The 13,259-nt window shown below is 43.3% G+C and overlaps 1 protein-coding gene across 2 annotated transcripts in view; it reads left to right on the top strand.

Annotated features, from left to right (window-relative positions):
- Window positions 1-3,391: 3,391 nt before the first annotated feature.
- Window positions 3,392-13,259, top strand: part of PPA1 (inorganic pyrophosphatase 1) — a 35,243-nt gene continuing 25,375 nt past the window's right edge. For both annotated transcript variants that reach the window (XR_014828063.1, XM_001925080.7), the window contains exons 1-2: window positions 3,392-3,530; window positions 6,641-6,699. Coding sequence is in view for 1 of the 2 variants with exons in the window: in XM_001925080.7 (XP_001925115.3) it covers window positions 3,467-3,530; window positions 6,641-6,699 (123 nt within the window). In the remaining variant the exon portion in view is untranslated. The remainder of the gene's footprint in view (window positions 3,531-6,640; window positions 6,700-13,259) is intronic.

The following is a 13,259-nucleotide window of genomic DNA, read 5'->3' as shown; positions in this document are numbered from 1 at the left end:
TCAACCCAGGCTCCAAGCTGCTAACAGAGCCATTTTTACAAGTAATTCTGATCATGTCACTTTCCTGCTAAAATCCCTTCTAGTTTTGCATTGCTCTTTCGGAAAAAGTTCAAACCCCATATTTCCAAGGCTCTTACTTCCAAGGCTCTGCAGCCTCTAATCCTGATCACTTCTCTGGTTTCATCTTTTTTTTTTTTTTTTGCTTTTTAGGACCCTTGTCATATGGAGGTTCCCATGCTAGGAGTCTAATTGGAGCTGTAGCCACTGGCCTGTGCCAGAGCCACAGCAATACAGATCTGAGCCGAGTCTGTGACCTACACCACAGCTCACGACAATGAGGGATCCTTAGCCCACTGAGCAAGGCCAAGGATCAAACCCACAACCTCATGGTTCCTAGTCGGTTTTGTTTCTGCTGAGCCACGACGGGAACTCTGGTTTCATCTCCTAATAATGTCTATCTGGCTTTTACCTTGTCCCTTTCGCTTTATTAAACCCCTCTCATCTTTTAGGACACAGGTTAAGGGTCACTTCCTAAGAGGTTCTCTGTTCCCATAATGCAATGCCTTGTACTTCCTCTATCACTCTACTTATCCAAACTTACTGTCAATATTTGTTGAAGTCTGTCTTCCCTTCAGACTATAATAGGGCCAAGACCATGTCTTTCGAAGCACTACATCCTTACCTCCTAGCACATACAATCATCCCAATAAGTGTTAAATAAAACACAGTTATAAATTTGAAAGCCTTCTTGTTATAGGACCGATAGGTGGTAGCCGACACCAAATATATACATTATATAACTTAGAAAGAGGGCATCTGTAGAGAGAGAGAACAGAAGAGAAGACAGTGATGATCAAGATGAAGCGATGAAGAGAAGGCTAAAGGGGAGAATGAGAAAGGAGTGGCCAAAGAAGTAGGAGGGATATCAGAAGAAAATGCAGTCAGAAGCCAAGGGAGAGACAGCATCGGGAAACTGGAGGGTCAACCACAGCAAAAAGGACAGGATATAGACTGAAAAGTGCTATTGGATTTGGTTACAGGGCAAGAAAGACAATGTTTGAGAACAGGTGGGTTCACGCTTTACCAAACTTAAGAAGGTATTTTCGCCCTTCTTTTCATCAATTCCTCTGTCAATTGGTCCAGCAAAGATTCATTAAACATCTACTCTAGACCAGGTACTGTGCTAGGTCCCAGGGAGACATGAGAACAAGGTCCGAAAGGACCTGTGGGGCTCACCACCCTTGCCTGCCAAAGAAAGTTACAAAGCATGGACTCATATGCCAGCAAAGGTAAGGCTTGGCTTTTTATTGGAGTTGGTACCAACTGGCTCTCTGAACACATTCAATAAAACAAGAGCTAGTGTGCAAGTCCAGAGGTCAGCGAGACTTTATTTTCTTCCTCTGAGCTGGCAAGAAGGAAAAGAGAAAGTGCCTGTGGCACACTATTGCATCATATCTCTTTGCTCACACATCAGTCACAGATGAAATTCTGGGGTTTTCCAAGAAAACTAGCTCCATCTGCTCAAAGGTAGAAAACTGATAGTGCAGTTCAATCAAATGAGCATCCCTTTAAGAAACTCTCTGAACATGAGCCTAGTGGTCACTCTGCAGAGATTCTTTCAGCTTTCAGTAATGCAAATACCCCTCTGCTATTTTTTTTCCTTCCCTTGTGTTCTAATTTCAGTAAAGTGGTGTGGTGTTGTGTTCAAAAGGTTGGCCTTCTGAAGATTGGTGGGAGTCTGGATGGAGACAAGAGAGGCTCAATCTAACTAGAAAATTATCCTACTAGGTTTTCATTTAATACAAGGCACTTCTCATTTTATATAGTAGATACTTTTTTTTTTTTTTTTTTGTCTTTTTGCCTTTTCTAGGGCCACTTCCTGCGGCATTGGAGGTTCCCAGGCTAAGGATTGAATTGGAGCTGTAGCCACCAGCCTACTCCAGACATAGCAATGCGGGATCCGAGCGGCGTCTGCAACCTACACCACAGCTCACGGCAACGCTGGATCCTTAACCCACTGAGCAAGGCCAGGGATCAAACCCACAACCTCATGGTTCCAGTCGGATTCATTAACCACTGTGCCATGACGGGAACTCCGATACTCCGATACTTCTTCTTCTTCTTTTTTTTAAAGTTTAGGAGTTCTCTTGTGCAGTGGGTTAAGGATCCAGCATTGTCACTGCAGTAGCAGGCCAGCACTGCTGTGGTGTGAGTTTGATCTCTGGCCTGGGAACTTCCTCATGCCACCTGCATGCCCCCCCTCCCCGGGCCAAAAAAAAAAGCCCAGCCCATCAAAACTTTTAAGTTAAACTAGACATTCTTTGAAATAATTTTGCAATCAAATTAGTGAATAATCACTGTCTAACGAGGATTTTGAAGCACACACACACACATATATATACACACACATAGAACTGGGGAAGTGAGTGAAGCAAACATCTGCCCATAACCTCGAACTTGCTTTAGCTTTTGGGGTCTGGCCTAACAACATGAAACAGTAGTATAAAAACAAGCTCCAAGGAGCTTGCACCTGAGAGAAATGTCCTCAAGGGACCATGAGCTCACGTGTGGGCTTTCCCAATGCTGCCATCTCAAGGCCTAGGGGACTTGGGGTGGGGTGGGGGCGGCAGACTGAATCTTCCTTGGGGAGGGTGGGAATAACCCAGCAACCCTTGAAATCATTACTATTATTATCTCTATTTCCCAGACGAGAAACTGAGTCAGAGAGCTTAATATCAATTTGCTCGCTGTCATATGCTGGAAAGCAGTGGAGATGTAACCTAGTTGGTAGCCAAAGGGTATCAGTAATGCAACTCAACTTTTCTCAAACAGATCAGAAAACTGCTCACCTTTAAGCAGCCTTAGCGGGGATTGCAAAGTGAAGCAGCTGATTCCTAAACGTCTATCTCCCCCTCCCCAACCCCATGTCCGCGGCGTTTGGAAGTTCCCGGGTCAGGGATCAAGCCTGCGCAATGCTGTAAACAAAGCCACAGCAGTGACAACACCGGATTCTTAACGTGCTGAACCATGAAACAACTCCTCAGCGTCTTTTGAGGTAAGAGGGTATGTGAGTCAAAGGTGTGTTCCCATTGTGTGTAGAGGGCGAGACGTCAGCGGTCAAGCCTCAGCTGGTCCAAGTTGAGACCTTCTTACTCTCTCCCTTCAGAGCCCAAAGCCCGCCAGCTGGGACAGAACGCAGCCACGTGGCCAAGCCTGGGGCTCCTGAGCAGTCCGCGGAGGCGCGGCCTGAGGGGGCGGGGCTGGGGCGCAAGGACTCGCGGGCACCGCGGAGTGCGCCTGCGCGCGGGGTGGGCTCGCCCGCGCCCAGCAAGTTAAAGGCGGCTCCCCGCCCCCAAGCAGGTCCAGTCACCGCAGTGCGCAGGCGCGGAGCCTTCTCCTTGTCAGTGAGCGCCGCGTGCGGGTTTGTGACTCTGAGCGGCGGCGGCGGCGTCCAGTCTCCGGCACTATGAGCAGCTTCAGCAGCGAGGAGCGCTCCGCGCCTTTCACCCTCGAGTACCGAGTCTTCCTCAGTGAGTGTCCGAGGCCCGCGGCCCCTCCCTGCCTGCCCGCCCATTCATTCCCTGGCCTCGTCTCCCCCCACCGCCCCAGCGGCTGCGGCCCGCGCCGGGCTCCTTGGACTGGTCCCCGGGGCCTGGGCTGCCTCGTCCTCTCATTTCACACGTCCCGCTTGCGAGCAGGAGGGCGTAGGTCTTCGTTGCTCTTGAACACGTTCGGTTGGACCTGAACCCGGGCCAGGCTAATTTTGCAGGTGTTCAGCTCGGGCAGTGTCTTAGGGGAAAAGGAAACCACTGAGTCACCCTAGAAAAGGTGCCTGGGAATAAACTAATCCCTGTAAGAGGATTATTCAATTTGGAGGAACAGGGAGGGGGAGGTGATGGTGGTGACTCCCTAAGATCTTAATTCCTACACAGTGGCTCAGATTGTGGGCACCAAGTCCAGCCCCTCGTCCTACAGACAGGGAAATCGAGGCCCCGATCAGGAGCAGTCAGTGGAGGACTGGACCCATCCCTCTGGGGTCCCAGTAGCGCTCCTGCCTCCCGGCCGTATGTTTTCCTGTAGCACTGATGCTGGGAAAAAGCCTTATGAAACAGAAAGCTGTTCCCCTCCGGTCAAGCAGATGACGTCAATCTGGGAAGCATGAGTAAGAAAGTGCCAATTTTTGGTCCCTGTGCAGGGAATCGCGTCCAAGGGGTATCTCCCCCACGTCTGCACCAAGAGCGAGGAGGCTGCAGGCTGGCAGCGCTCAGCTTCCCTTGACATCACCTTTAGCCTTGTAGATGGAGGAAAGCTGCCGAGAGTTTATCTTTATCCTCTTACCGAGTCCCCCCTGCTCCCCCTCCGGGGGAAAAAAAAAATTACTAGAGATAAGGGGGGGGGGCGTTTGAAAATGTGTCACCAAAGGCCTTTCGCTTTTAACTTTACAATTTTGTTCGGAAGGAAATGGGCAGGTGCCGCGGATTCTGTAAGGTCGTGTGTTGTATGAAGGGTAGTGAAGAGAGGGGTATAGGGGGCGAATGGTAGAAAATACTGAAAGAACAAAGCTCCTAGCAAAAAATAGCTTGATGTGAGAGGAAAAGGAAAGTGAACTCTAAAAGTTACACAACTTGGAGTTCCCGTCGTGGCGCAGTGGTTAACGAATCCGACTAGGAACCATGAGGTTGCGGGTTCGGTCCCTGCCCTTGCTCAGTGGGTTAACGATCCGGCGTTGCCGTGAGCTGTGGTGTAGGTTGCAGACGCGGCTCGGATCCCGCGTTGCTGTGGCTCTGGCATAGGCCGGTGGCTACAGCTCCGATTAGACCCCTAACCTGGGAACCTCCATATGCCGCGGGAGCGGCCCAAGAAATAGCAACAATAACAACAACAACAAAAAAGACAAAAAGACCAAAAAAAAAAAAAAAAGTTACACAACTAGTTTTAAGTTTAGACTGCTACGGGAAAATCCGAGCAAGGGTGGGACACCCCCCCATCTTAATTGATTTTGAAATTAAGCAATAAGGGCAGTGCAGAAACTTTTGACAAATAATTCACAGAACTATTTTTCTGGAGTTAGTGTTGATTCCAGAATTCTCTCTAGGAGAGATTTCGAGAGATGATTCTCTAGTTTGAAGGTGGGGAATGATTAGGATAATCGTCTTCAAGCTTTATTTGCAGAACACAGTTTTTTCTTAAATTATGTATTGGTAGTCAGTACTATATAATTTTAATTAAAAAAATAGAAGAAAATTAAAAATAGACTTCCTAGCATCCTTTCTTAATAGGAGAAGATTTTTGCCTTCCTAATGTCACATTTGCCATTGTCTATAAAACTGATAGTGGATTGGACCTCAAGTCATTATTGACTAAAGGGACCAATATTCCATTGCCGGTGGTCAGTGCTCCATTTTTGTTACTCCACTTTGATTTTTATTTATTTATTTATTTATTTTTTGGTCTTTTGAGGGCTGCACTCACGGCATATGGAGGTTCCCAGGCTAGGGGTCGAATTGGAGCTGTAGCCACCAGCCTACGCCACAGCCACAGCAACATGGGATCCGAGCCGAATCGGTTACCTGCACCACAGCTCACAACACTGGATCCTTAACCCACTGATCGAGGCCAGGGATCGAACCTGCATCCTCATGGTTCCTAGTCAGATTTGTTTCCACTGAGCCACGATGGAAACTCCTGATTTTTAATCTTGAAGGAATGTAATGTGGACTGTCCTCAAGAATAGTAAGGAAGTGTTACAATTACTTTTTGTATATGGTAGTTAGATTTCTAGATTACAGAAATTATTTCTTCAAGTGTTGTTACAACTAGATTATCCTTAAGAAAATCATAATTGGGAGTTCCTGTTGTGGCTCAGCAGTTAATGAATCTGACTAGCATCCATGAGGACACAGGTTCGATCCCTGGCCTCGCTCAGTGGGTTAAGGCTCTGGCGTTGTCATGAACTGTGGTGTAGGTCGCAGACGAGGCTCAGGTCCTGCATTGCTATGGCTGTGGCTGTGGCCAGCAGTTACAGCTCTGATTCGACCCCTAGCCCAGAAACCTCCATATGCTGCGAGTGTGGCCCTAAAAAGCAAAAGCAAAAAAAAAAAAAAAAAAAAATCATAATCAAAGATGTCTCTGTCTTCTTGGAACATCACTTAAAGCAACATGCTTTATAACTGGGCAAGTTGGTCCCCTCCTTTCTCCCTTGAGGCCAGGTATTTCATTAGCTCTGTAAACTGTTAACTGATGTAAAATCAATCCAAACAATTCCATTGCCTTTTGTAAAACAGGCTGTGGGATACGAAGGTTTGTAAGGCGTTCCCCACCCTCACCGTTGAGCTCAGTACCTATCAGAACCCTAAGGAACATGTAGGATGAAAACCTAACCTGATCTTGGAGCAACCAGGAAAGTGAAGTATACAATCAGTTTTTCTGGGGTGAGAATAAAATCTGATGAGTGGTGTTGATAATGAACAGGAGAATTGGGTATGTGGGAAATCTCCATACCGTTTTCCCAATTTTATTGTAAACCTAAGCATTCTCTTAAAAAAAAAAAAAAAAAGAAGTCTTTAAAAATGTGTACTTCATGGATCCAGGAATATAATTAATCAAAAAGAGTAATAATTTTTTCTAATACATTTTACAGAAAATGAAAAAGGACAATATATATCTCCATTTCATGATATTCCAATTTATGCAGATAAGGTAAGATGATCTTTTCTGATTGTAGTCTCTTTTCTAGTTCAACATATGGATTTTGGGGGGGGTTTTGGCCCTGCTGTTAGCATGCAGAAGTTCCCGGGCCAGGGATCAAACCCAAGCCACTGCTGTGACCAGAGGTGCTGCAGTGACAACGCCAGATCCTTAACCGCTAGGCTACCAGGAAACTCCTGGATTTTCTCATATGTCTTAACAAGTGCTTAAAATACCAGCTTATGCTGTGGGTTAAAGTTGCATGGATGAAAGGATACAGTCTTAAATCCAGATTATTTGATCAAAAGATTATTTTGTTCTAATTTGGAGGAGGAATAGAGGAACAGAAGCAAATGTTTTAAAGCTGCCTTGGTTAGAAAAAAAAAAATTTACAGGTCTTTTCTATGTGTATATTTGGAACTAAAATCTTAGTACTTCATAAGTGGTTTTAAAATTAACCAGGTAGCCAGCACAAAATTTGGGCTGTGGAGTATTAATTAAACAGTAAAAACTGACCAGATTATTAAGTGAATACATTAAATTTCAGTAATTTAAATGGACTGGTAGAACTAAGATCTGCAAATAGAGTTAACAAAAGGTAAGGCCACGGACTAAAGAGATACTTATTTCTATACACATGAGTGAGCTAAAGAAATCTAACTTTAGCACAAGTCACACAGGATAAGATCTGTACTTTCCTAGGGAAAAAAAAATCCAGTAATGTGTTCCAAAGTCTTTGTGATCCCTGGAAGGTAGGAGTGCTAATGGCTCTTTTTGTTTTTATTTTCATTTTTGCCTTTTTGTATTTCCTAATCTTTTTATAAAGAGCATGCATTGTTTGTACACATTTAAGTAGTTATTTTTTTTTTTAAAGCCATTGATTATTTTAGCCTCCTTCTCAACAGAAAGAGTTTGTGCTGTATTTAAGAATTGACACAAGGGTGTATGTCAGATTCTTTTTTATACCTTAAAAATGTTTTTTTGTTCAACCAGAAAGCTTGATCCACAGTGAGTGCAAATCTTTTTTTTTTCTTTCTTGGGGCTGCATCTGTGGCATATGGAGGTTCCCGGGCTAGGGGTCTAATCAGAGCTGTAGCTGCCAGCCTATGCCACAGCCACACCAGATCTGAGCAGCATCTGTGACCTGCACCACAGCTCATGGCAACGCCGGATTCTTAACCCACTGAGCGAGGCCAGGGATTGAACCTGCAGCTTCATGGTTCCTAGTGGGATTTGTTCCTGCTGAGCTATGACTGGAACTTGGAATGCAAATCTTTTTGAGTCGTAAAATCTACTTAGGTTACTGATCTCCCTTAGCTAGCTGTCAATACATAATACATGAGTATCATATTCCAATGCATGTCTGGAATAATAAAGATAAAATCTTATCTGTGTATATGCTAAGATAGTGCATTTTCCTGTGTTTGAGTATCAGAAACAGATAAAATGGTTGTACTTCTGGGAAGATTACTACAGTTCTATACTGACACTTGGTCTGTAGCAGAAAATCTAACCTGCATGTTGCTTCTGAGAAGCCTGCCTGAGCTGGGCTCTAACTCGAGGCAGTGGAGCAAACAGTCTGAAGCCAATTACATGCCATAGTTACGGGAGGGACCTCTAATTGGCATGTGTTCTCCTGTGGGATTCTCTAAGCTGTATTTATTCAGAAACTTTTACTTTGTTACATCTGATTTCCTGGGAGTTGATATGAACTACTGAATACTTCCTTCCTCTTGCGTTGGCATCATTTGGCCGGCTTGAATTATCTGTTGTATAATTAGTATGTATATCAAAGTACTTTGTAGTAACATCTCGTACCATTTTAAGTAGTGAAGAGGTATAAAATGATGACCTTAAGTTTATTGATGGTACTTTGGCATATACAGATGTGCTAAAGAAGGAAAATATTTTCTTAACATAACCGAGATTTTTATGTTCATAAGTGTCTTAGCCTGTTTGGTCTGTAACAAACCTACCATAGACTGGGTAATTTATAAACAGCAGAAATTTATTAAAAAAAATTTTTATTCCTTTTTGGGGCCACACCTGCAGCATATGGAAGTTCTCAGGCTAGGGGTCGAATCAGAGCTGCATCTGCTGGCCTTTGCCACGGCCACAGCAACGTCAAACCCGAGCCTCGTCTGCAGTATATACCGAAGCTTGCAGCAATGCTAGATCCTTAACCCACTGAGTGAGGCCAGGGATTGAAACCACATCCTCATGGATACTAGTAGGGTTCTTAACCTGATGAGCCACAATGGGAACTCCTAAACAGCAGAAATTTATTGCTTGCCATTCTGGAGGCTGGAAGTCCAAGATCGGGATGCCATCATGGTTGGGTGAGGGCTTTCTGGTTGCAGGCTTCTAGCTGCGTCCCTCTCTGGCAGGGCTAGGGCTTTCTCTGGAGCCTCTTTTTTAAGGCACTAATCCCATTCATGAGGGTTCCACCTTAAGCATTTCCCAAAGGTCCCACCTACCATACCATCACCTTTGAGGATTAGGATTTCAACACATGAATTTTGGGAGGACATAAACAGCCCAAAGCTATAAGTTATTGGGCAGTATTCTAGTCAAGGACCACAAGGATCATACCGGTGATGGTGCCTTATCTTGTTGCTGTTGCAGGTTACCCCCAAATAGGAAACTGAAACTATGTTTTGGTGTCGTTTATAACACCTTCACTTGGGTTACTCTGCAACTCTGAAGTCTTACATGGGATTGGTTATATCTATAATCTGGGATTACTCAATTGAAGATTCTGCCTTTGTACCACCCAAGGCTGGCTCAAAAGCCACAGCTCTTGCAGTGACTCTGGATTTCACCAGTAGTCCACACCTCAGTGAACTTCAGCACTTCAGACTCCTGCTTGAGAAGGCAGGAAAGAGTGCTTTTGTTTTTGTTCTGTTTTTAAGGAAGCTTAGTCTAAACAGAACACAAATAAGGGTGTGGTACTTAGTAATTTATTTTGGATTATAGCCTAAATAAAAGATCTGATTTGGTTGGCTACAGAAAAAATTCCATTGGTTTTTGAAAAAAATTTCAATGTGATTAGGTTTATGTGAATACATTTTTGTGTGGGTGGCCATAGACTTTATCCTTGATATATAGTTAGTCATTATGAGGCAATGTGCCTTTGACATAACTCAGTCGGCTCTATAAGGAAAAAATACCAAAAGGCTTGTAATATACTCCATATCAGGACTTTTCAGTATAGATAACATTTGATTTGGTATAATCCAACCAGTTCTTGAAATCCTTGTGACTCAGATATCCTGCTTGGGTTATTTCCAAATCCACTGGGTGAAAGGAAGGCAAGGATATATATATGTATCCACTCGAGATATATTATACAAAATCTTTATATATAAGATATATATAAAATCTTTCACTCAAAAAATGAATAAAAATTTTAAAAACACAAAAAAATTTTGGGGTCTTTTTAGGGCTGCACCCACAGCATATGGAAGTTCCCAGGCTAGGAGTCAAATTGGAGCGGCAGCTGCTGGTCTACACCACAGCTGCAGCAAGGCCAGGGATTGAACCTGAGTCCTCAAGGATACTAGTTGTGTTCTTAACCCACCGAGCCACAACAGGAATTCCCAGGTAAATTTTTTTTTTGTCTTTTTAGGGCCACACCCACGGCATATGGAGGTTCCCAGACTAGGGGTCAAATCAGAGCTGCAGCTGCCGGCCTATAACACAGCCACAGCAACTCGGGGTCCCAGCCATGTCTGTGATCTACACCACAGCTCTTGGCAATGCCGGATTCTCAACCCGCAGAGCGAGGCCAGGGATCAGGCCTGTGTCCTCATGGGTACTAGTCAGGTTTGTTAACCGCTGAGCCACGACAGGAACTCCTGACAAAAAAATTTTTGATAGATTTGACTTAAAAAAAAAAAAGTAGTGATGATTAAATATGCACTTATTGTGCAGTCGCAGTGAATGCCTGGCTTTTAAAGTCTCAATACCCAATAACCAAAAAAATTAAAAATTGGATAATGATGTTGACCACAATGACCAGTTATGTCTGAAGCCTTTCAGAGTTCTATTTTATCACTGAACCAGGAGTTAAGAAATCTTGGTTTTAGGGAAGTTCCCGTCGTGGCTCAGTGGTTAATGAATCTGACTAGGAACCATGAGGTTGCAGGTTCGATCCCTGGCCTTGCTCAGTGGGTTAAGGATCCGGCGTTGCCGTGAGCTGTGGTGTAGGTCGCAGATGCGGCTCGGATCCTGTGTTGCTGTGGCTCTGGCGTAGGCTGGTGGTTACAGCTCCGATTCGACCCCTAGCCTGGGAACCTCCATATGCCGCAGGAGCGGCCCAAGACAATGGCAAAAAGACCAAAAAAAAAAAAAAAAGAAAGAAAGAAAGAAAGAAATCTTGGTTTTAGTCCTGGTTTTATCGCTAACTGACTTTGCCATATTGAGCATGGTGCTTTACCTCTGGGCACTGTTGGTCTTAGTGCATGTTGTAGGTTACATTGAGCGCTATGCTAAAGCCCTTATGCGGACTCTCTCCTTTAGCCATCATTCCAAGCTCTCAGCTATGTTCTTTAACTGTCTAGGATTAACAACTAGAACTCGGAGTTCCCATCATGGCTCAGCAGAAATGAATCTGACTAGCATTCATGAGGATGCAGGTTCAATTCCTGGCCTCACTCAGTGGGTTAAGTAAGGATCTGGTGTTGCCATGAGCTGTGGTGTAGGTCGCAGACGTGGCTTGGATCCCATGTGGCTGTGGCTATGGTGTGGGCCAGCGGCTCAGCTCCGATTCAACCCCTAGCCTGGGACTTCCATAATATGCTGTGGATGTGGCCCTAAAAAGACAAAACAAAACAAAACTAGAACTCACAAGCAGCTTTTTGGTATTTTCCAAATTTTCTACAATAAATATATCTTTGATATTTACGCAGGAAAAAAGGCTTTTTTGGGGGGGGGGCTTAGAATTAGAAGGAAATAAGAATTTTCTTCATTTGGGAAGGCTATAAAGTCTTCTAGTCCAGGGATCTTGGTGAATGAAGCCCTGGAATACTCATTGATGAGTTTCTGAGGTTCTGAGATCGTATCCTTCTGAAATTGCAATCAGGGATAAATGTGCATATATCTTAGAAAGAACTTCTATGGTCAAAATTCATAGTCATTGCAAATTGCAAAAGGTTGACAGTTGGAAATGCAGACATTTGATTTTATAAAGATAAGTAAACAGATTATGGTTAGAATATCTGTTTTCAAAATTTAGTCATCCTAAAGTTCATCTTAGGGGAAAAGTAGGAGTTTATTCTTAGTAATGACATGCCAATTAAATTTTATTATTGTCTATGTATATGGCAGTATGTATTACTAAAATAAGAGTTTTGTTAAAACTGCTGTGAGTAGAAAATCTGTGTGAATGGAAAACAAATGAATATTACTGAAGGGTGTTTAACATCTGTTTTTAAATTTTAATAGGTTAACCATCTCCCCTGGGTGCTTAACAGTTCATTGAGCCAATTTTTTTTTTTTTTTTTGGTTGGGATCATGAAATTATAATGCTAAATGAATGAGGGGTGCACAGTGTGAATGTTGGTCATCATATTTCCTTGTGTCTGCTTCTCCAGTAGACGGTCATCACTTGTTATTGAAAGAACTCAGGAACATATTTATTTTTTTCTTTAAAATTTTGCTAAAGTTTAATCTTTCAGCTTTGTTAAAGTATAATTGACAAACTGTCATTGTATTTAAGGTGTTCATTGTGATCTCTTGATATATGTTGTGAAATGATCCCCCCCCCAAATCGAGTTAATTAACCTCTCCATCACCTCACATTTATTTTGGGTTTGTATCCAGTGAAAACACTTAAGATCTACTACTCCTTACCAAATTTCATAGAACCATGCTGTACATTAGGTCCCCAGAACGTACATATCTTATAAATGAAAGTTTGTACCATTTGATCAGCATCCCCCCACTTCTGCTATACCTCCAACCCCAGGCAGCCATCATTCTAGTTTGTTTCTATGAGTTCAACTTGTTTCGATTTCACATGTAAGCGAGATTATACAGTATTTGTCTTTCTCTGTTTGACTTATTTCACTTAGCAGAATATCTATCCATGTGTCATAAATGCATGGTTTCATTTTTTTGGCCACACCCATGGCATGTGGAAGTTCTAAGGCCAGGGATCAAACTTGCACTACAGATACAATACAACCTGAGCCACAGCAGTGACAACGCCAGATCTTTAACTTATTGGGACACCAGGGTTTCTCTTTTTTAGAAAAGCTTAATAATATTCCAGTGTGTGTGTGTGTATGACAGCTTCTTTATCCAGTCATCCATTGATGGACACTTAGGTTGTTTCCATTTCTTGGTAATTGTGAACAATGCTATAGTGAACATGGTGGTGCAGATATTTCTTCTGAGATTCTGATTTAATTTCTTTTGGATGTATATTCCCAGAAGTGGATTGCTGGATCATATGGTAGTTTTTTTTTTTTTTTTTTCAGTGTTTTGAGGAACTGCCTTGCTATTATCCAGAATGGTGCACCAATTTATAATCCCATTGACAGTGCACAGGAGGCACCCTTTAGTAAGAG

Source organism: Sus scrofa, chromosome 14 (genome assembly GCF_054392235.1).
Source record: "Sus scrofa isolate SSC_HxYL_T2T_F1_AM1 chromosome 14, Sscrofa_HxYL_maternal_Yorkshire_Landrace_v2.0, whole genome shotgun sequence".
NCBI classification, from domain to species: domain Eukaryota; kingdom Metazoa; phylum Chordata; class Mammalia; order Artiodactyla; family Suidae; genus Sus; species Sus scrofa.
Note: the sequence above shows the minus strand (reverse complement) of the source record. Positions and strands in the feature narration are given on the sequence as shown.